The sequence below is a fragment of the Lissotriton helveticus genome, chromosome 5_1 (genome assembly GCF_964261635.1).
Source record: "Lissotriton helveticus chromosome 5_1, aLisHel1.1, whole genome shotgun sequence".
Lineage (NCBI taxonomy): Eukaryota > Metazoa > Chordata > Amphibia > Caudata > Salamandridae > Lissotriton > Lissotriton helveticus.
Window position 1 is genome coordinate 2,006,505,182 of NC_136065.1, and position 23,743 is coordinate 2,006,528,924.

General features: G+C 45.7%; 1 protein-coding gene across 2 annotated transcripts in view; it reads left to right on the forward strand.

Annotated features, from left to right (window-relative positions):
* Positions 1 to 23,743, forward strand: part of LOC144756167 (E3 ubiquitin-protein ligase TRIM39-like) — a 408,111-nt gene that overhangs the window by 267,513 nt on the left and 116,855 nt on the right. For both annotated transcript variants that reach the window (XM_078645748.1, XM_078645747.1), the window contains exon 4: positions 9,785 to 9,807. In XM_078645748.1, coding sequence (XP_078501874.1) covers positions 9,785 to 9,807 — 23 coding nt within the window. The remainder of the gene's footprint in view (positions 1 to 9,784; positions 9,808 to 23,743) is intronic.

Below are 23,743 nucleotides of genomic sequence, written 5' to 3' on the forward strand. Positions count from 1 at the left end.
GGAAGGAGAAGCAAGTGTGAACCCAAATCCGCCAGGGCTGAGGAATGCAGTCGCAGTGGTACACATATAGGGAAGTGATGTTGAATAGTCTGCCTTCACAGGTGCCCGTTAGGGTAACAAATCTGCCCAATGCATCATGTGTGACATTTTTCACCTCCAGGGAAAGAATTGCAGAGGAGGATCCCCTTGTATATCCTGCATGGGCCACCAGTTTTTATCCCCACCTATTCAGGCATTATACTCAGTACCCTGTATGTGCGTTTCCTGCAGGAGAACCACATACATATTGTAGCACAATTCCCCTCTTTACTTTATCCCCCAATCCATTTACATTCTCTGGCTTGGGGACTCTTTCCTGTAGTTCTGGTCATGTGTGTGATATAGACCGCATCGTGGAATTCTCAGAATGATGTTGCCCTGAACCCCCAGCGTGATTCATTCTATATCCATACAATAACATATCTAGCGGCTACCCAGCTGGTCGTAAAGTTGGTCGTATTAAGAGTAGGGCATACATTTTCCATGCACTCTTTCCTGACAGTATTACAAAATAAATAAAACAATAAACCCAACCACAACAACCCCCAATGGAACTTTCCCAACCCTCCCCCCCACCCTGCCTCCCTGCAATGTGGACTCCAAACTGCCCACCACTGAACTTTGCAGAGTACCTGTGTACCCATGTCCCACAAACCTGAATGAGGGGAACGCGGCCTCACGTGTCCCACCAGCAATCCTAAATCCCCCCCAAACCAGTATACTGTAAGCCGATAAGCAAATATATTGGGTCTCGCACACCAGACAGTTGAGAAAAGATTCTGCCGGACCCAGGACACCTTGTAGTAGTACACTAGGGGTTGAAAAGGCCAGGATTAACAAGTTTCACACCCCAGCTGCACATAGAATGTTCCACAGTTGCGCCTCACATCTTGGAATACCCACTCCTATCTCCCCACCAGCCCCCCAAACCTCCCCATCATGGTCAAACTTTCATGCCCTTTCCTCTGTTAAACAGCGCCTCCAAATCCCGAATGCTACTTAAGGCCTTCTTTGGATCCTCGAGCATCTAGTCTAGAGTCCTGTATCTGCGTTGACCGTTGTGAGGTCGATTCTGGGGCTCTAGAGGTTCGCCACCCCCCCAGCCATTCCCAAGTCTCTTCCTGGGACCGGACCACCCCTCGGCCATCCCCCTTAGTTTGGCTGGAAAAAGCATTTCATATTTTGTTTTTCTTGCACAGAGCCAGCATTACCTCTAAAAAGGACCTTCGCATTTTCTGGACCTTGGCTGTAAAGTCTGAAAAAAATGTAATTATGGAGTTTTCAAATTTCAGCAGGGGCGCTGCTCGTGCCCTCTGAAGAATTATGTATCCGTACCTATAATTTAATATCCTGGCTAGGATGGCACCTGGAGGCGCACCAGGTTTCGGAGGTCCCCCCCGTTACCCTATGGGCCTGTTCGACAGAAAAATATTGAGAGAGTAAGCAGGCTGGAGGTGGTTCTGTACCAAATCTTCAAAAAGAGATCCATGGCCTGCCCCTCTGCTCGTTCTGGTACCCCCAAAATGTGGACATTATTTCTACCGACACGCCCTTCATAATCTTCCAGCTTATTTTCAAGGTCCGTAGTTGTCACCTGTAGTTTCTTCACTGTACGCTCCAACTCCTTTGTGTAGAATTGAAGGGTGGAAACTGAACCTTCCATGGCTCTCACACTGTCCCCCATGTTGCGCAGGTCTGCCCGGATCAATGTTACCTCCGTAGTGACCGTGTCTGTCTTATTTTCCAGGGTTGTGCGTATCCCCTTGCATTGCCTCCATGATGTCCTGAAGAGTCGGACGTCTCCTCCAAACTGTCGCTTCCCAACCTGTGCTTCATGTTTCTCCCCTGCTTGTTCTGTCCTACACTGCGCATCCTTATCTAGTTTAGTCTGATGCATTTCTTTCTATCCTTTTAATGTTTCCATTTGCACAAGTTTTTTTTTTTTTTAAAAACCTTTATTGATGAGCAATAGATTGTACACAGCCAATGGCCTACAACCTGTCCTGCGCAGGCCGGCAGCGTTACAAATGCACTTTGACATAGAGGCGAATGGGGTCATGAAAACAGTAACGATGAAGCAAGGCAGAATATATCCACAGCAAATCCCCATCTACCCTCCATGCCGGCCATTTTGGGAGGAGTAGTCCAATCATGTCGCAGTGGGGCAGTAATGTGACAAACTGGCCATGTACAAAAAACAGCAATACGGTATGAGGTTTCGTTTTTTTTGATAATGCATTCGAACTATCAACAAAGATAACAGTCCCAACATTGATGCTCTAAACAGTGCGGAAGAAGTACGTGGATCTAGGTGCAGATCCGTCAGTAAGGCGGAGGAAGGTGGGGGGGGGGGGGGGGGGAGGGGGAGCAAGCCCTGTCCTGTACAGGATGTATAGGTCATGACCTCGGTGACTAACACCACGGCGTGGGCATTTCGGTATGGCAGCATCTGTAAGAGGGGTTAACTACCGCAAGGCAGCGTTGTGGGGAATGGGGGGGGGCAGGGAGGGGCTGGGTGTTACTGCTGAAGTAGTGACCTACCCGTGTGTGTTCAGATTCTCAATGTGATTCCACCCTGTGTGAGATGCGCAGCTACGTGCTTGGGGGGGGCAGCGCCCAGTAGGACAAAGAAGGGAGGAGGAGAGTAGAGGGGCCAAGGTAGCGGGGGGAGGGGAAGGGTGGTGTTGGGATGGGGGTACATCTAGTCAACAGGGTCCTCATCGGCCACTCGGGGTTCGACCGCCTCCGGGAGTGAAAGGAGATACGAGGTCAGAGGGGCCCAAAGCTCTTTAGGGCGCGACTTCGGGGGGAGCAGATCAGCATATGCGTGCAGGTGTTCCTGCCATGTTGTCATCGTGGAGAGCCATATCTTAAATTTGGGTGCACGGCCCCTACCCCAACGACATGCTACATGTCTTTTAGCAAGCAGAAAACCCAATGCCAGGAATTTACGGTGTTTCTTAACTGAAGAGGGTAGGAGACCAAGTAGTGCGATCCTAGGGCAAGGCGTGGTGTCCACTCCCGTCATGTCCCCCAGTGCCTGAAATATATCCGTCCAGTACGAAGACACGGCCGGACATACCCAGGACAGGTGGAAAAAATCCGCCCCCTCGGAGCCACAGCGCAGGCATCTATCGTTATCGCGCAACCCGAAGCGAAAGAGTTTAGCAGGGGTATGGTAGAGTCGGTGCAGAAATTTATAGTGCGCTAGTCTGAGTCGCGCGTTGCCTGTGACCGCAGATGTGTGCGAACAGCTTTCTTCCCACAACTCATCCGTCAGTGGGTCTCCGAGGTCCCTGTCCCAGTCTGCTCGCGCTCTGAGCGTCGGGGGGGATGGGGGGGCCCGGGAGCTGGTGTAGAGCATAGATACCACATGTTTCGGGGGTTCGGGCTGCAGGAGAGCATGTAACGGGGCTACCGAGTCCGGTTCCGCAGGAAAATCGGGTGTGGCCGTCCGGACATTTTGGCGTAAGCGGGTGTACAGGAAGGAGTCCATAACCGAGGGTGCTGTGTCTCCAAAGAACTGGGACGAGGTGCGAAATTGGCCCCCGAGATATAGGTCTCCCCAGGTGTGCATCGCGTATTTCCTCAAAAGCTGACGGCCAATTTCTTCGCACGCCACGCTCAATCTGGGATCGTGTGCTAAGAGCATGCGCGGCGAATATAGAAAGTCGACCTCCAGCCGGGCCGCAATGCGGTTCCAGGCTCGCACGGTACATTCAACCGTGGTAGGGTCGCGTTCACAGGGGCGGGCGGGAGTGTAGAGGTACCCTGACGGTTTAACCGGCCGCATATAGCCATCTTCCACCGCGAGGTGAGCCATGAAGGGAGGGGGGTGTAGCCAGTAGGTGGCGAAGTGCCCCTGGGCGCAGTCGTAGTAGAGTTGGAAATTCGGGACATCAAACCCGCCCTGGTGGAATGGTAACATCAGTGTCTTGAGACCAAGCCGGGCCTGCTTTCCACCCCAAATTAGGCGGGTCAGCTGTGAATTCAGCATTCGAAAGAAGTTGGCACCCGGAGAATATGGGATGTTGGTGAAGAGGTAAAGAAGTTTGGGGAGAATGACCATCTTTATAAGGGAGATGCGTCCCGCCATCGAAAGGGGGAGGTGAATCCACCTAGTAATGGTGTCAGTTATCTTGTCGATTGCAGTGCCATAATTGGCTCTGATAAGGGCATCCCGGTCCCTGGTCACGACGATGCCTAGGTATTTTATTTCGTCGGCCTCCCACATCAGGGGGTAATCCAGCGGGAAGGGGACGGTTTTGTCAGTCAGAGGGAAGAGGGCCGATTTAGACCAATTGATCTGTATCCCCGATATGGCTCCAAACTTGGTTATCTCTCGAAGTAAAGGGTTAAGGTTCTCCCTCGGCCTGTCGATGTAGAGGGTCATATCGTCCGCATACAGGGCAATGAGCAACTGCCTGGCCGGATAGATCAGGGATCGGTGATTATGGTGCTGCCGGAGTTTGGCCGCCAGTGGCTCAATGGCTATCGCGAAAAGGACCGGAGAGAGCGGGCAGCCCTGTCTGGTGCCCCTGTGGATCTCAAATGGGGCTGAGCGAGAGCCATTCAACAACACCGAGGCCTGGGGTTTGGAATACAGCAGTCTAACCCATCCCAGGAAGGAGAAAGGAATCCCCATCCGTTCCAGAAGGGCCAACAGGTAGTCCCACTCAAGGGAATCAAAAGCTTTCGTTGCGTCTAAAAAGACCGCTGCCGCCTCACACCTAGGGTTAATATCCTGCAGTACCGCTTGCAGTGTCCGTAAATTATGGGATGTCGCCCTGTTGGGGACGAATCCAGCCTGGTCTGGTAGGACCAGGCGTTCCATCAGTAAATTCAAGCGTGTCGCAAGCACTTTAGCCAGGATTTTCACGTCAGTATTGAGCAGCGACAGAGGTCTGTAGGAATCGCAGTGCTCTGGTGGCTTCCCAGGTTTCAACAAGGAAGCTATGAGTGCCTCCCGCATCGTGAGTGGCAACTCGCCCTCTTCCAGGGCGGAGTAGTAGACTCGCTGCAAAATAGGGGCAAGGACGTGAATGTACGCCTTAAAGAAGTCTATTGGAAGCCCGTCCGAACCCGGCGCTTTGCCAGATTTCATAGACATGATGGCGTCCTTGATTTCGTCTAGCTCAAGCTCGTGATGCAGGAACTTCTGCTGGGAGGTGCCAAGCCAAGCGATAGCCGTGTCGTCAAGGTATGACTGCAAGTCGAGGGTGGACTGCCGGTGTGAAGTGTACAGTGCCGAGTAATGTTGCGTCAGAATGCGCATCTGCTCCGTTAGCTCGCATTGAGGAGTCTGCTGTTCGTCCAGAAGGGACGAGACATAGTTCTGGTACTTAATAGGTTTGACCGCCAAGGCCAATGCTCTTCCGGGCCTGTCTCCTTCTCCATAGAGTCGGGCGGTGTACGGTTTACCCAGAAATTTGCATTCCTTTTCGGCCGCTTCAGCGTATTCATTAAGTTTGCCCCTGAGATGAGCCTTGGCCAGGGGATCCCGTGGGTCTCTGGCCATGTCCCGTTCGAGTAACTGGAGTTCAGCTTCCAATTTACGCAAGTCCTCTCTTAGAGATTTCAGGACGCCCCCACCCTTCGCAATGCACCAGCCCCTGATCGTGACCTTGAAGGCCTCCCACACGGTGGTGAAAGACGCGACAGAGTCCGTGTTGCGCTCAAAGAAGTCAAGAATGTCCTGTTCTAATTCAATCTTGAACGCAGAGTCTGTAAGATGGGCAGGATTAAGGCGCCAACCCAGATAGGGGGAGACAGTGACCGGTATGCGCATGGTAAGGAGTACAGGCGAGTGGTCAGAGAAAGTCTTGGCCATGTGTAGCGCATCCGTTAACCAAGGCAGAAGGCCAGCCGAGAGAAACACATAATCTAGACGGGCCCATGTAGAGTGGATCGCCGAGTGGTGAGTACCCTGAGTGAGAGTGGGGTGGAGGTGCCTCCAGGAATCTATATAGTGATGGTCCCGGACCAGTCCGGACAGTGTGCGTTGGGAATGCGTGTAGTGGAGAGCCTGGGGGTGGGACCTATCCAGGTTGGGCATCAGGGAAGTGTTGAAGTCCCCTCCCAATATGACATGGTTAATACCAAGGGTTTGAATCCTGCCCCACAAGGTAAGGAGCGATGAGGTATCGTCTGTGTTAGGGCCGTAGTAACATGCAAGAAGGATTGTATGTGAATAAAGCATCCCCCACACCATGCAGTAACGCCCACCCGAGTCCGATTCGGTGCCAGCAGGTATGAAGCGAATCCCCCGTCTAACCAGGATTGTAACCCCTCTGGCATAATTAGAGTAAGAGGAAAAAACCCTACTGGAGGCCCACCTAGAAGCAAACATAGGGGATCCGTCTGGCCGTAGATGCGTTTCCTGAAGCATGGCGATGGACACCCCGTGCCGATCTAGGTAACCCAAAATTTGCCTCTTCTTGCGTGGGTCATTGAGCCCCCGAACATTCCATGTCATGAGGCTAAATTGCTGCAAAGAGTTCGGTTGTCTCACGTCACCCATTCTACCAGGTATAACCGTGTACAGCTAAGCATGACACGAAGTCGGCTAACAACAGTGCACAGGACAGTGAATAAACATTCCCACCCCGCCACCCCGCCCGTCCCCCCACCCCTCCACACCCTCGAAAACTGAGCATCATTAACAGTGTAAATCAAGAGCAACATCCCGCCCACAACGGCCACCCCAACTCGCCGTGCATTACTGTCCCACCCACCCACCCATAACTTTACCCAACCTACAACAAAGGCCGAAAAGACGGCTTCGGAGACCTCAGCCCGCAATAGGTGAGAGGAACATAGGGGAATACCCATTTGGGGGTCCGAGCTAGGGGCTTCAGACCTGCCAACCACCTCCCTACTCTCACCCGCTTACAACCAGGTCTCCCTAGTTAGCTCAACGGGACGGAGGTGGTCTAGTGAGCACTCAGAGTTCATTCAGTCCAGCCATAGGTATAATAAAGCATAGATCTCACCACAGTACATCGATGTCCAGTTCATCGGGATCCTATCAAAGTGAAAAAAGCGACTTGTGGGCCAGCATGTACTGTCAGTCCTGCTGTGACAGCGGGGAGGGCGATCTAGATCGTCTGCAGGTGAATACCTCTCTCTGTTGGGCCTTCTTGCAGTGTTTGAGGTAGTCCTCGGCCTGCTGTGGGTTCTGAAAAAAGTGGTGTTTACCCTGATGAAAGACTTTTAGTTTCGCCGGGTACAGCATGGCGTAAGAAATATCCTGGGACTGCAGTTTCTTTTTCACCCCCGCAAATTTGCGCCTGGCTTCCTGGACAGTTGGAGTGAAATCCGGGAAGAAGGAGAGCGTTGTGTTTTCATAAGACACAGTTTTCAATTCCCTCGCCCGGCGCAGGACTGCATCGCGGTCTCTATAGTTGAGGAAGCGCGCTATTACGGGCCGGGGAGGGAGGCCCGGTGGAGGGGGGGCAGCCAGGGAGCGATGGGCACGCTCTACTATGAGATGCGGGGAGAAGGATTCCTTACCAAACAAGTCTGTGACAAGGTTTTCAACAAATACCTCCATCTTCCCCGTGTTGGTAGATTCCGCAAGGCCCAAAATTCGGACGTTGTTACGGCGCAATCTCGCTTCCAAGTCCTCGTTCTTGTCCGCTATCAGTTTGAGCAGTTTGTCCATGTGCGTGAGTTGGCGATGCGAGGAAGTGGCATTATCCTCCAAGCCCGATATCCTTTCCTCAGCCTCTTGAAGCCGTGTATCATGGAGTTCGAGTTTCGTTACTACGCTGTCCATACGGGCATTGATGGTATCAATCTTGGAGTCTATGGACGAGAGGCTTTGCCTCATACCCAGCAGTAGAGTTTTCCAGTCCTCCTCTGGGGGGGCCGATGCAGATGGGCTTCTCCCCTCCTCCGACGTCACTTTGGGAGTCTTTTTTGATTCAAATGGGATTTTCGATTGCCTAGTATCGTTGCGCCCCATGGTTCGAAGTGGCGTCCGGGGCGCAGCAGCAGAAATGGACGCCAGCCCTCCGAGGAGAAGAAACAGGGAGAGGGACGCAAACGTGTCTGAGCTGAGCCCACTAGAACCAGCACTGTTGGCGACGTGGATGGACAGCAGGCGGTCAGGGAGTGAAGAAGATTGCCACCAGTGGACTACTAGGGCGAGCGTTGAAGACTGGAAGCCAGTACCTCTAAGCACCACTGTGCGTCAGGGGCGAAGGATCAGCGCTAGGAGCAAGCCCGCCCAAGATGGCTGCGCTCGGATGTGTAGGCGGGAAGATGGCGGGTGAGGAGTGTTGCCCCGCAGAGTCGGTACCAGCACACCAGAGAGCAGGCTGAGCGGGAGATCCCCACGTAGTGCAGAGGGGAATCACTGGGGACAGGCTTGGCAGCCGAGCGGGCGTCTCTTCAGGTAAGCGGCGCAGCAATCGCCAATAAAGTGCGTCCCTCTCAGCAGGGCAGGCGGGGATAGGCAGCTGTGTTCCGTCCGTACCTCGCTAGTGGCTCCACATGCAGTCAGCAATGCGACGGGAGGCACGGGGGTCCGGTAGAGATCTGGCACACCATCCGGGAATTGAGCACACGCACTTTCAGCTCTGAGGCGGCCCGCAGCAGGCAGCCGGATCCCGCTCCGCGCAGGAAGGGGGGAGGGGACCCTCCGTCCAGGCCGCGAAGCCTCGGGCTGTCGCAACTGAAGTCCCCCGAGCAGGCGAGGGGCCGGATGTGTGCGAGGGGCCGCTGTCACCTTCCAGGCCGTGTAGAGCCGGCTCCGGGAACTCGGCGCGGCAGCCGCAGACACCGGAGCAGTCCCCGCGATGAGGGGGTTAAGATGCCGGTGAGCAGGAGAAGCTAGGGCTGTTCAGGATGGCATGAAGGATGGCAGTGGGGCTCGACTGGGCGAGAGCCTCACAACAGTGCGGCCATCTTGGTCCGGCGCCACCTAGCGCCCCCTCCATTTGCACAAGTTCGGTCAGTTGTGAGGAGCCCAGAACAGTACCACCACCCAGGTAGAGAAGTTGATCTTTACAACACTAACCACTTGAAGCCTCCCTTCATTCAAGTGCCAGACACCATCCGGGAGCGCGTCCTGCTTCCGGCTTCCTTTGTTCTCACCTTGTTCCAAGATGGCGGCTCCACTGGTGAGCCCTGGGGCAGAAGTCCTGACCAAGCGTTGAATCCAAACTGCCAGGCAGGAACAAAGATATAGTCAGTAGTGCAACCATGGTAGCCAAGGTGGAAAGTTTATGCAGCCGGGTTATCCTTCTCAAAACAACCATTCAGACATAGAAGACTATTATTTACCAACCAATGATGTAACACCCTTACCTTGTTCTTAATTGCACTCCCAGTAAAGAAAGCAGCAGGTACATTATAATACTCAAAAACCTCCTGCGGCACTTCACCTGAATATCTTGGGTACAAGTGTGCATAAAAGTCCCCAACCAAAATTTGCGTAGCCTTCAAGAATTTTCCCAAAACTTTACGAAAGGAAAGGTCAAGATCATTAACATATTTGTTCATTCTGTGCTGCTCCTCTTTAGTATGGTTGGAGTCCCATGAGATTGAATGTATTCCTAGGCTAATAAAGTAAATCTGTGCCTTCATCTACAGAGGGCCGTAATAAAATGTGTGTATTTATTATTAATATATTAATTTGTATATAGTTATTTGTAAATACTGAATACCCTGTTTGAAATATTTGTACTGCCAATGTAAACACAATTGATCCATATCAATATGTTTGTGTTTCTCTCCCCAGGATGTGAAGAGCATATTAAACAGGTACGATTATCTTCTTTTACAGAGTGCCATATATAAATGTAATGGGCAACCATTACACTTATTTTATCACATTTTTGTACTTTTTGCCCTTTGGGTGTGCCAATTTTGATAGCTCATCATCTTCTAATTTAGATACTAACAGCGTAGCTTTTGCAGCCCTTGTTCTAGTAGAATTACTGGTTTGTCCAAGCTATTTAGCAATGTGTAAACGTGAGAGACCATTCATCCTTGGGAACTACTCAACGGGTAGAGGTGGTATCATATTTTACTTTGTAAACTGTTTTTTACTTAAATTTTGTCCATTTCAATAGATTTTTTTGTTTGATTTTCTTTCTTGTTAATTTTCTTTCTTCCATTTTTTTATTTTTTCTTTAGTCTATTTTTTGTTTTTCTTCCATTTCCTGTTTTCATTTTCCGTCATTTAATTCTGTATTTTCACTTTTTCTTACTATTGTGTTTCAATATAATCTTTCTTTTTTAGTTTGCCATATGTCTTTATTTAATCACATCATTTTTATTGTCTCTTTATCTATTTTTTGTTGGATTTTATACCTTATTTACATCTTTCTTTCTCCTGCTTTCTGTAATTTATTTATCTTTGATTTGATTCTAGTTTTTTTACACTTTCCTGCACTAGTTTCCATTTTGTTTTAGTCTCCTTTACGTTTCGTTTTATTAGCTTAGTTTTCTGTTGCTTTCTTATTTGAAATTTTTACCTTATTTACGTTTTTTTTCTCCTTTCTTCTAATTTGAAAAAAAATGTTTATCAACACATTAATTGCATTCAAACACAGTATATTTTTGACTGAATCGGACAGTGGGAACAATCACAAATTAGCTACGCTAGGCATCTTGGAAACCCCCCAAAGCACAGGAGAAAGATTTTATAGTTGAATGAAAATCAGTGTTTCACCACTCCAGAAACATAGAAAACATGAGTACCACTATACTTTGTGCTAATTTGGGGAAGGATCTGAAACGTAGAAGATTAAAAAAGTTTAAATGAATTAATTAACTGAACCAGCCAATGATGGAAAAAGGATTTCTACAGATCAATCTAAGTCTTATTGTCAAATAATATCCTATACAAGTTGTATGGACCTTTTTTGATTTTCGACTTGAAAATTTGTTTTCAATCCTGTAAAACTACTGCAGCTTAACAATGATGACAAAGAAACCATTATGCCCACTATAAGGGTTTTAAAAAAAAGATATTGATCCAACCTGTAAATAAGCAAAATACAAAAATGTTTAAGAAGTATATCAATGCAGCCAAAACATTCAACGTCTCAGTATAATGAAATACAAAATAGTAAAGGCCACTATAAATAGGAAACAGATTATCTAAATCAGATCTTCCATAAGGAAACTTTCCCTACCTATTTCAAGGTTAAGAGTGCAGGGGAAATTTCTAAAGAGAACGCATAGAAGGTGTCAACATAGCTTTGATGTTCAGTAGAAATTTGAAGAAATGAAAGAGTTTTCAGTATTAAGATTTCCACTCACTTGCACATATTGGGAAGAGAAATCTGCTCTCTCTCAAAGTCAGGATAAAACCTGCTCTAACTAGCTGCGAAACATCAATAAAAAAAACATTGAAGGCTCCAGGACATTTGTACCTCATTCACACTATCGGGAGCCAATCCCATAACTGCATTTAAGGGGAGTCAGCATAACCCCTACATTCCCATCTTCTCTAAGTTGGGTATATATCTGCTTGTCCCGGAGTGTTGCATCCTTCTGCTATGCCGAGTACAAAAGACTCCTTTCAGGGTCGCCCTCCACGCCTGCTTACTACTCCCTTTTCTCCAACCGCACCATCAGCCTAATACATAGCAATAAGCCTTTCTCTCGCTAACGAGGAACACAATAACACACCTGCAGAGGAGAGAAAATAGCATACTGGCAGCATTTAAACAAACATGTTCAACTAAGACATAATGTCAAGCTAAGTTAACTGGAATCAAAATAGATGCAAGAAACAGTATTGTTTAACCATTGGCAAACAAACAAATCATTGTTCGAATGTAAATATGCAATAAATGTTTTATTTATTTATTTATTTAAAAGGTTTTATATAGCGCTACTGGACCCAAGAGTATCAGAGCGCTTTACAGATGGGTAAACAACATAGAGGCACAATTACAAAGTGAATTAAAACTAGACATAGGATAAGGCATTTAGGATTAAATGAGGGAAATGAGGGAAGAGAGACTAAGAGATAAATAAGGGAGATGAGGGGGAATCATCATTATATAAGTATATGTGAACTCTTAACAACTGGAATAACTGATGGCTGCTATATTATTATAATAGAGCATACAGGTTAATGAAGTTAAACACATTAAATATAGAAGACACATATATGCATATAAATGTAGTATATGAGCCAGACCCTACAATAATGCTGCTCCACTATAATCCATAACCGAGGAACCTCAGAAACAACTGCTGCTAAAAAATACATGCTAGTGGAAGACAACCCCAAATGCACAGAGAAAATAGACTGATGCACACAAGAGACAAAGAAAAGAAATACAATCCCAAATACACACTTAAACATTCAGTATGGCGCAAAACAAGCCCAACTGCATGTAAAAACAGACTACCACATGTAAAGCAACATAGACCTAAAACACCAGATAAATCCTCTACCAACTGTGGGTCGTATATAGCCATTTCGCTCCTCAACTCTGATTATAAGGTCTTTACTAGGATTCTGGCCGATAGGTTAGGAGCAGTTGCAGGAGATTTGCTGCATACTAACCAGAAGGGGTTTCTAAAAGGCAGAAATCTTTTTGATCTCACGCACGATCTGATAGGTGCGATTGATTTTTCCTCGAATTTTACCCTTCCGCTGGCTGCCATGACGCTTGATGCAACAAAAGCATTTGACAGGGGTAAATTGGAATTATCTAGCTGCCATACTGGAGAAATTGAATTTTGGCCCAAAGTTCTGCCGAACTATTAAACTCTTATATAGTGACCCGTCGGCATGGTTGGTAGCCCTTCAGCATTAAGAGAGGAACGAGACAGGGCTGCCTTCTTTCTCCCCTCCTCTTTGATTTGTACATAGAGCCATTTGCTCAGAGTCTTAGGGAGGAGCCAACCATAGTACCACTCAAGAGTGGCACATGAGAGCGGAAGATAGCCCTGTACGCGGACGACATTTTAATCCTGTCGTCGGATCTAGAGACATTATTTCCTCAAGTCATTAGGTTAGCAGAGGAGTTTGGTAGAGTTTCCGGCTACGAAGTTAATGCAGGAAAGACCAAAATCATGACCTGGAACCTGCCAAAGAGCTGATATCACATTAAAGATGAGATGAGGTACTTAGGAGTAAAAATCGTCCCTAGCATTGAGGAGATAGCCATGGTGAATCTTTCAAATATCCTTAAAGAGAATCAAAACAAAATGAGATCTTGGGCCCATCCTCCCTTGACCATCTTAGGCAGAGTAAACCTGATAAAAATGGTAATTTTACCAAGAGTAACTTTTCTCTTCAATACCATTCCACTACATTTCGACAAACAATTGATCGACCGATTTCAGCAGGCAATTTATTCATTTGTGTGGACCTACAAAACAACCAGGATCTCCTGGAAAAAACTAAGACAGAGAAGGGAAAAGGGTGGTCTTGCACTCCCGGATGTTCAGTACTACACGAGGGCATTTCAATTAACACACTCAAGAATGCTGTTAAAATCCCCAGATTCTTCAAATAGAGGGAAAATGTTTAAAGCAATGCTTGATCAGGCGGGGCTTCCCTAGGAAGGTTTTCTCTTTAAATATGGAGCCAAATTTTTTTTCCAAAAAGTTAGGCTGAAAGTTCTATGGGGAGCAGCCCAAATATGGGCCAGAATTAAAACATCAACGGATCTGGAGTATTACTCAGGATTAGCTCCATGGTGGGACAGTCCGGGGTCTCCTAGTTGCCTTAAGGATATGCTGGCGAATGAGGGTAAAAAAAAAAATCAAAGACCTAAAACAAAATAGATATAAAAGTAAAAGTAATTTCTCACGAATACATAATAAATGATGACCTAGCATTAACAAGGAGTCTGAGTCAGAGGAGCAAAAGGCAATGAGATCTACAGACATGGCAAAAGAAAGAGAAAAATATAGTAAGTACAATACTTAGGCACAAACATTAGGACCATGATGGTAAAAACGGATGTGCAGGTTTGAGCATTATTTGCAAGTGACACACAAAAGACAAACAGCAGAGGACCAAGCATCATTTATGTTCCTAAAACTTGTGGGAGACGATTTTGGAGAATTAGTAGCCACATGTCCTGATGTTCAAACAAGTACTTAAGTTGGAACAATAAAATGTCTAAAATAACTATTTCACCCACAAAGTCACATTGACTATGAAAGATATACATTCAGCATGGCATGTCAAAGAGAAGATTAGATGATGGACGATTTTGTAACATGCTAATGTAAATTAGTAATTTATTGCTACGTTTCTTTAGTTTGTACAATGATAAGGCAGTAGAGGGCTGCTACTTCACTAATTTTATAGCTAAGCTAATAAAGGAACCATTGAGCTTAACAGAAATATTAAAGCTATTGTATACAGAAGTTAAGGCAGAGCCACATGCACTGGACACAGACGCTGGAAAACAAAGTTGCTGAGCATAATAAAAAAAAAACACAGAAACAATGCAAATACCCTGGCAAGACAATAGATCTAAAAATAAAATGTGTTACAAATGTGGGTTAGCATATCTGAATCAAGGACTGTGCCCAGCCCAATGTCAAAAATGCTACAAATGTGGAAAATACAATTGCTATGCATTGTTTTCTAGACTGAAAAACATTCCATCAAAAACAAGGATAAAATGGTCTTATGGAAAAGATATTACATGAACCAAACAATACATCAGGCACATGGAGGACTTTGAAGTTAACTGAAGTGAAGACAAATCACCTAAAAGAAAATACGTAAAACATTTTTATAAGCTGAAGACATAAAAACATGCAGAAATTAACTGTCTGGATTGACGCAAGTTTAACAAGCATTTGCAATGCAATAGGTCTCGTATTAGGAAAGTTTGAGCTATTGGTCTTGTAAATGACAATTTTATTATTTATGTGTTGGTTTTGAAAATAGCTAAATTAATAGCTTTGTCATTTACAATGCCAAAAGTCATACCTTTCGCAAATGTGACACCTATAGCATTTGTAATGCAACATGTTTTGTATTTACGTGACTTAGATGTATTGATATTACAAATTACAATGGCTTTTAATTTTTTTAAATAATTAATACCTAAATAAAAGTGATTGTAATTTATAATGGCAATAGCTTAAATTTTTGTAAATAACTTTTGTGAAGATTATGTTCAGTGTATTTTATTGTGACGAAAATTCAAGAACAGAAGTGAAATATTAACATCTTTTTGTGACATTTGTAATAAAGCTTGAAACATTGAGAGAACATATTTTAACCAGTTGTTGTTGAATGGTTGCGCAGATTGATGCTGGGGTGGCACTGAGAGATGCTGTGGTGGTGCAGAGTGGTGATATGGTGATGCTGAGTGGTGCTTAGTGATGCTGGGGTGGTGCTGAGTGATGCTGGAGTGGTGCTGAGTGATGCTGGGGTGGTGCTGAGTGATGGTGGGGTGGTGCTGAGTGATCCTGGGGTGGCGCTGAGTGATGTTGTGGTGGCGACGAGTGATGCTGTGGCGTTCAGTGATGCTGTGGTAGTGCATAGTGATGCTGCAGTGCCCCTGAGTGATGCTGTGGTGGTGCGATAGATAGATAGAGTGAGGGCAATAGATAGATAGAGGGAGGGCGATAGATACAGTGAGGGCGATAGATAGACAGATCGATAGAGTGAGCGGGATAGATAGAGTGAGGGAGATAGATAGATGTGTGTGGTTGTGTGTGTGGTTGTGTGTGTGGTTGTGTGTGGTTGTGTGTGTGTGTGGTTGTGTTTGTGTGTGTGTGGTTTTGTGTGTGTGGTTGTGTGTGTAGTTGGGTGTGTGGTTGGGTGTGTGGTTGGGTGTGTGGTTGGGTGTGTGGATGGATGGATGGATGGAGTGGGGGGGATGGATGGATGGAGTGGGATGGATGGATGGATGGATCGATGGAGTGGGATGGATGGATGGAGTGGGGGGATGGATGGATGGATGGATGGATGGAGTGGGGGGATGGATGGATGGAGTGGGGGAGCCGAAGGCAAGAAACAACGAGTACAATCAGGGAAGCCGAAGGCAAGAAAATCAGGGGAGCAGAAGGCATGAAAAAAACGAGTACAATCAGAGGAGGAGAAGGCACAAAAAATTAGTACAATCAGGGGAGCAGAAGGCACGGAAAACGAGTGCAATCAGGGGAGAAGAAGGCACGAAAAACAAGAGAGGGTGAGAGAGGCAGTCACAGAGAGAGGCAAAGGCAGGCAGTGGATAGTGAGAGAGAGGCAGAGACGGGCAGTGGAGTCAGATAGAAGCACAAGAGAGAAAGGAGAGAGGCAAAGTAGAAAAAGCAGGCAGACAGAGTCAACGGAAGAGAAATGGAGACAGGCATTCAAAGAGAGAAACCGTGAGACAGTCAGGGCAAGAAACAATGAAACAGGCAGAGAGAGCAAGTCAAAAAGAGAGAGCGGGGCAGAGATAGAACGTGGAAAAGTGAGAGAGGCAAAGTAGAAAAGAGAGAGACAGCGGGACAGAAAGAGAGACGGGCAGTCAGAGAGAGAGGCTGAGACAGACAGTGGAAGAGAGAGAGGCAGGGACAGGCAGGGAAGAGAGAAAGAGGGGCAGAGACAGACAAATTGACAAAGAAAGAGAAGCAGCAGAAGCAGAGAGCGGATCAGAGAGGGAGGGAAATACAGGGGAAACGATAGAGGGGCAGAGACAGACAGTGGAAATCACAGAGACAGGGAGGCTGATACACAGAGCAAGGCAGAGGCGGACTGTGGAAAGATAGATACAGAGACAGACACAATTGAAAAGACACAGACATTCAGGGGCAAAGATAGAGAGAAGCGAAGAATGACAGTGGAAAAGAGAGGGGCGCATACTGAGGCACAGAGAGAGGCAGATAGCGACAGCTGAAAAGAGAGAGGCAGAGACAGGCTCAGTGGAAAAGATAGAGAAGCAAAGGCACAGAGAGAGAGAGCGATAGACAGTGGAAAAGAGGGCACGAGAGAGGCAGATATATTAGAGGAGAAAGAGCGGCGAAAGAGAGAGAAAGAGAAGGAGAGACAGAAACAGGAAATATTTCTGCGGTTTGTTTTGGTTCTGGCTGGCGGCGCCTCGGCCATAAATAAATGAAAGATAAAGGGAGAGACTGCGGCATGGGGAGCGGGGCAGAGACGGGCTGCAGAGGAGAGAGCGCGCGAGGTGGGAGGGGGTGACAGACAGTCATAGAGAGACCTCCAGCAGAGTCAGAGGAGAGAGAGCGCGGGGGATAGTACCTCATACCCTCCCAAAACAGAAATTTCGTATTAGTAAAGATCACCAAAAGAAAATACATCTGATGCAATTCACCTGCAGGACTTTGGAATGGAGAATAATTCGATATATGTAACCCAATAAATGATTCCAGGAGGATGTTTGGCTTTGTCAATACTTTGCTTTGTCATGCTCTTTGTAAAACTGTATTGTTGGGGAAGCTGCTGTGCCGTCAACAATCCAATCAAAGAGTGGCTAACAGCTAAATATCTTGTTTTGTCTTAAAGAGCAGATATTGCCACAGTTGTCCCTAACACAAAAGAAACTTCTTGGGAAGCAAATATGCTCCTTCTGAAATGACAGAGTGCTATCCCTCACAGACAAGTTAGCTAATGGCTAAAATGGGCTGACCCATTGCCCCATGTTGTGCGCTGTAGTGGTCGGGAGAATCCCTGAATTACAAGACACCAATAGATGAGGAGGACTTTCTGAAATTCCCCTTTAGTATATTACAACTATATTTCTAAAAAAAGTTTGTGAAATTTTATAGTGCCAAATGAGCAAAACATGTATATTTGGAAACCAGTAAGGCAGTCTAGCAAAGTAAAGTTAAGTGCAAAGGGAAGCAGCGCAGCAAGCAACAGCACTGTATTTTTACGGTACTATAACTTGCTTCCCCTGGCTTAGACATTTAGGCCAGCACCATGGCTGCAATTAAGTAGATTAGTAACACAAAGGCCGTGGAGGTGCCACAGAGTTTGGTTTTGAGTTACAGACCTTAACTAGGCTACACAGCTACGGGTAGAATTTAAATACATGTTCACTACTACTTCCAGAAACGGAGGCTTGTACCACGCTGTGCTTTATGCAGGGAAGAAGGGGGAGAGACAAGGGGAACCAACAGACAGACGGAAAACAAGGGTGCCTGTGTGTCTGTTGTGTCTGTGCGCATGTATGGTTGTTAGTCGGTGTGAAAAAGAGCTTGTGTGTCTGTGCGCATGTATGTTTGTTGGTCCGTGTGCAAGGGTGCTTGTTTGTCTGTGCGCATGTATGTATGTTGGTCCTTTTATAAGACGTACCTCTACTATTCTGGAGGGAATACGTTTTGCTTCTAACACAAACATCCGCATCAAGATGTCTGTACTATATGACTGTCAGTAATCCTTTGACACGGTATGTTCGAAGGTGAACGCAACAGGCCAACCCAATGCGAATGCAGCTACTTAAAACAGAGGCTAAATCCGTACCAGTTCCAAATGGGGAAGCCTCGGCACTTATAGTTTCCCGGAAAGAAAACGGGAAATAAATATTGTGTTAAAATTGCGGTAAAGAAACTCGTGGCTTTCATCTCTTGCTACACAGTCACATCGCTGCTGTCAAAAGACCAGAAGTGTAAAACCCATCAAGGGCCAGATTATAGGTGCACGACCTTGAGAATTTCTGTTGCATACAAGCTTCAAAGCGCCGCATGAACACCCGAACGGTACACCACATTTAAACAAGGGCGGAAGGGTGACGAGACTGCTAGCTCTTTGTTTCTAGTCGTGTGAAGTTGAATAGAAAAGGAGGTTGTGGGAGGGCAGAACTCTACGGGAAAGAAAACACAAATGAAAGAGCAATGAAAGAAGGGAATGCATTACTAGCTACCAGCATTCGCTGCTCAATTTGTGCCGGTGTTTGCAAGTGTAGGCTCAGGCTATCGCTGTTAGAGATCAGAATGTATATTTCAACATTACACTTTGATTTACATCAAGCGAGAGAAAGGGACGAGATAAGTAAAGACTAAGAGAAAGATAAGAAAGCAGGAATGAAAACGGAGCTGTAAGAGTGGACTGCAGGCAGTAAGCGCAGGCCGTGGGACAAAGTGGCATGTGCGGGAATCAAGACTAACCCTGGTGTTTAAATGTAAGTATTCGACGGCGCCAGCAGTGGCCTTCCTATAAAAACATTTGTCTGTTACAATTATTAATAGTTTTTTATCTTATTTACAAATGGATCCCCGTGAGTTACATTGTTGTCAGTCTATGTACTAAAAAGAGTTTACACAGACAGTGACAAGAATCAAAACACTAATCTTATTGGTGCAATGAAACACAAATGTGACTACAGGTCTGGGAACGGCAGGTGACAGGACATGACAGAGACAAGGAAGGGTTAATCTGTAGGGATTCAACAGCAGACCAAGCATTAGGCGCATTTCAAGATGTCATTTAAATCTCAGTGGGTCATTTCGTTCCAGGAAGAAATGCTGCAGTGTAAAGCTGCACGTTTTGTTCAAGACAGGAGTTCACGTGTTAATGAAGCTGGTCGGGGCAGCGCTTTCTGGATTAGCAGCTACGTGTGAATTTGAAGGCTTGGTCTGCCAAATGCCGGAGGCCAATTAACGCGTTATGCACACAACACAAAGGTGGCAGACTGTGGATCAGTAAAATACAAACTATAAGCAGACAATTGTGATAATACAATGAGCTGAGCAGTCTATGGCCAGTGAAGAAGCAGCTTCTGATGGGAGCCAAAATGAAGCCCGTGGAATGTCAGGCAAGAGTAAATATACGGTGAATCAAAATAACACGAGGAGAGACATGACAAAGTGCTGTGGATGTGGCAGTATTACCCCATAACGAATAATAAAAGATGTTCAGCAACTGTAAAGCTCGACAAAGGGTTTGAAATAAACGAGTCCTAGGTATACCTGGACAAACCAGCAGCAAAAAGCGAAAACTAAATGCACGTATATAAAACAGCGCAGAAACAGGCCCAAAGGTGCAGAAACACAGGCAGAAAGACAAGACCGGCAGCGGCGCTGTGTGTGAGTAGAGACAAGAGAGACAGGCAAGCTCACACGGGGAGTTATTCACAGCTGAAGTATAGACGGACGGGGTCTGAAAACAGCCGCGCTCAAGCACACATGATATGTAAGAGGGCAGAAATGCAACGGTAAGGTAGGACGAGGCGAGCAGCGAGTGTTTTTTGAGGTAAATAAGACCTACAGGGGGAGATGCAACAGAGGCAGATTGACAGTATATATGTATATATGTATATAAGCAAAGGCTATAGACAGGCAAAACAGATAAGTAAACAGACCAGCTGTGTATGTGTGCGTGGGTAGGTATACTGACACGGGCAGCTTGACTCATGATGGAGGGAGCGCTTGATTGTAAGAGTACAACGCGGCTGAGACAGGCTAAGAATAAGTGGAGATAGGCATGACAGACAGACATGGCAAGAACAGACAGTAGTAAACATGAGCAAATAAAACAAACTGACAAGCAGCAAAAAGCGAAAACTAAATGCACGTATGTAAAACAGCGCAGAAACAGGACCAAAGGTGCAGAAACACAGGCAGAAAGACAAGACCGGCAGCGGCGCTGTGTGTGAGTAGAGACAAGAGAGACAGGCAAGCTCACACGGGGAGTTATTCACAGCTGAAGTATAGACGGACGGGGTCTGAAAACAGCAGCGCTCAAGCACACATCACAAATGTGCAAACATAAAGGCAAGCTGCGGCCGTGAATAAGTGACGGCGGCGAGAGGGGGGGGGGGGGAGCGGAAGCCTTTAGCTGGGGAAGTAGAAGGGAGGCATGGCCGTGCAGCAGGGGGCGGAGAGCAGGGGGCGGAGCGGGAAGAGCTGCTGGCGTGGGAGGGTGATTGATGGGTGGGGGGGAAAGCAGATCCCTTTGAAGCTGCTGCCTGCTTGTGGGGACTGGGAGGAAGGGTGACGATATGGGAGGAGAGATGCTGGCCTGAGGCAGAGCGCACCATAGGGAGAGGGAGGGGGTGGGCCGAGTGCAGAAGAAATGCTGCTGGCAGGCGGAAGCCTGTGGGGAAATGCAAGCAAGCTCGTGCACGAGAGCACATGCACTCGTGAAAAACCTCTTTTTTGGGCTCATGGTGAAACTCTTGGTTTCACTGCTATAGACTCGTCCTATTCCATTCCTGCGGAATGGAAATAGGCCGAGACCTAAAAAGGACATCTTTTCAGCTTCTGTAAAATTAAAGTTAGGACAGCATTAAGGAATATTTGTATTAGACAGCGGGTCAAGCTGCAATATAATGTGTGTAACTGAATATGATAAGATAAAAAACAAACTACCCCTCAAGCCATCAAATTTTAGTATATTGAAAATCTATTAACATTTTAAGAGTAATGTAACTTTTGTTGGGGAATATGCCCGCAAAGTTAAAACTCCTACTACTTGTCTACTTAGCAGCATTACAATACAATTAGTGGGCCTTGTTGCCATAGAAAATCACAGATGATCAGCAAATAATGCAAAAATTTATTCAAAGGCCTGCAAGAATGAAAAGGTGTGCAGGTAACTCTTCACATAATAAAACCTGCAGCACAAAATCGTAGAAGAGTACCAGTACATTTCCAGCAGAAAGCTGAAGAGATGCAAAGCTTGATAGAATAAGACATTATAGAACCAATATTGAGACCAACTGCATGGGTGTCCCAAATTGCAACAGGGCCCAAAAAAGAAACCGACAAGATGTGCATCTGTGACAACATTTATATGTCAAATTCTGCTATAGAGAGAGAGAGAGAGAGAGACATTTTGGGTGCCTCTTAACAAATATGTAAAGCTGGCTAAATGGTGCTGTTGTTTTCTTATAGTTGTAATTATATAAAGGGCATCACCAACTTGAATTAGGTGAACAGTCACAATATATTACAGTCTTCTTAACTCATCGATGAGCATTTTAGGATAAAAGGCTCAATTGTGAAATATCCTTATTAGCTGAACGATTTAAGGACATTATCAGAAAATGCATAAGGCCTGTAAGAAACCGCTTAAATTATAGTGATGAAATATTAGTATGTGGAAGAGCATGCTAAAGGACTATCAGAGGTGGGTTTGACCAGATCCTACTTAAATTAAGACAATTAACAAAAAAAGGGTCACCCAAGAGTTGTCAAATGTGCATTCCTTTTGGAAATGGCAGGTTATAGTGCTCAGTACATACTCCATTTTGCACTACATTACGAGAACTAACTGGAAAGATACTCAGCTTCTAGTAGACAGCAGAATGTGACAATGCATTTAAGAAAATAATAGAAAAAGTGCTGCTGGAAATGTGCCCTATTTTGATCCAAAATTGTGCTCAGAGTTGACTGTGGGGTTTGCCCTATTGTTCCTGGGACAAAATATTTACAAGGTCCAATTGTAAAGCTTAAGCCTGGACAAATAGCAAGATACTCAAAGCCTGACAGATGTAGAAAAAGCATGTTCAGAGGAGGAAATGGAAAGTTTGTTAGTTGTGGGGCTTTTGAGCACCATCATTTGTTCACATATGGAAGCCCTTTTACAGTTGTAACGGACTAACAAGTAGATATTGCACTTTATGGTAATCCAAAAAAAGATCCCACCTAAGATCTAGAAATGGGGCACAATATTACATAGACTAGATAAACAACATATTCCGACTGACTACATTTCTCATTATCCACTGCCCACCAAAGTGAATTGTTGGCAGTGGAATCGATCAAGTTCATTGTCAGAGAGTCTGTGCCTGAGTGATAACAATAAAACAAATTGAGGAAAAAAACTAGAGAAATTCCAACATTGCGACAATAGCAGCCAATAAGTGGAACCCTATAAATTAAGTATCAAAATAAGTGGAAGTGGTAGTGAATGTTGACTTTTTAAAGGTTAATTGGGTACAAGCAGAGCTAACGTTTACCGAAAATGGGTTGTTATTAAGTTGAAACAAAACTTTGATGCCACAGGTCCACAAAACAATTGAAAGAAAATTGTTTTGTGGGTTGAACAGATCATAAGTTCCTTTCATTTGTGCCAGATTATTCGGAATGAGAAACAATTAGAAAAATTAAAGATGTCCGAACTCCCATACAATGTGCGGTCAAGTGTGGCTGTTGATTTTTATGGTCCCTTAGAGTCCAGCCATTATTTGTATGTGATATTAGATTAATATTAATATTTCCTTTTTCCCACAGTTAGACTTGTTACTTCTGCAACTGAAGTATTTCCAGTACTGGATGAAATACCTACAGAATGGCAAATATCAACAGTACTCAAATCGGGCAATGAGCCACCTTTAAAGGTAGTGAATTTCGTCACTTTATACATAATCTAGGGGAGAGACCAGGAAACGATCACCCAGATATGTCCTCAAGCAAATGATATTGCAAAAAGATTTGTGTCCACAATTAAAAGGCTACTGAAAAGCAAAGTTATTACAGATATGACTACATCAACCAAACTGCCAAGTGTGAGTGACTGCCGGGTTACATCCACAGGCTACTATAGAAAGTTCGCCGTCTGAGCCAACATTTTGGAGGATATTTAACACTAGTTTGCCTCAAAATATGGTAGATAAATTTAAACATGAAAGTATCTGTAAACAAGACAGAGAAGCAAAAGATGAACAAGTAAATTTACCTGAATCATGATACTTAGACTTTTATATTTGGCAGAAAGATTGCGTACTGGTGAAACGGCCACAGTTGGATACAATAGAGGTTCTGTTCAGAAATAGCCCTTTGAAGATCACTCAATTTAAAGGCATTATGG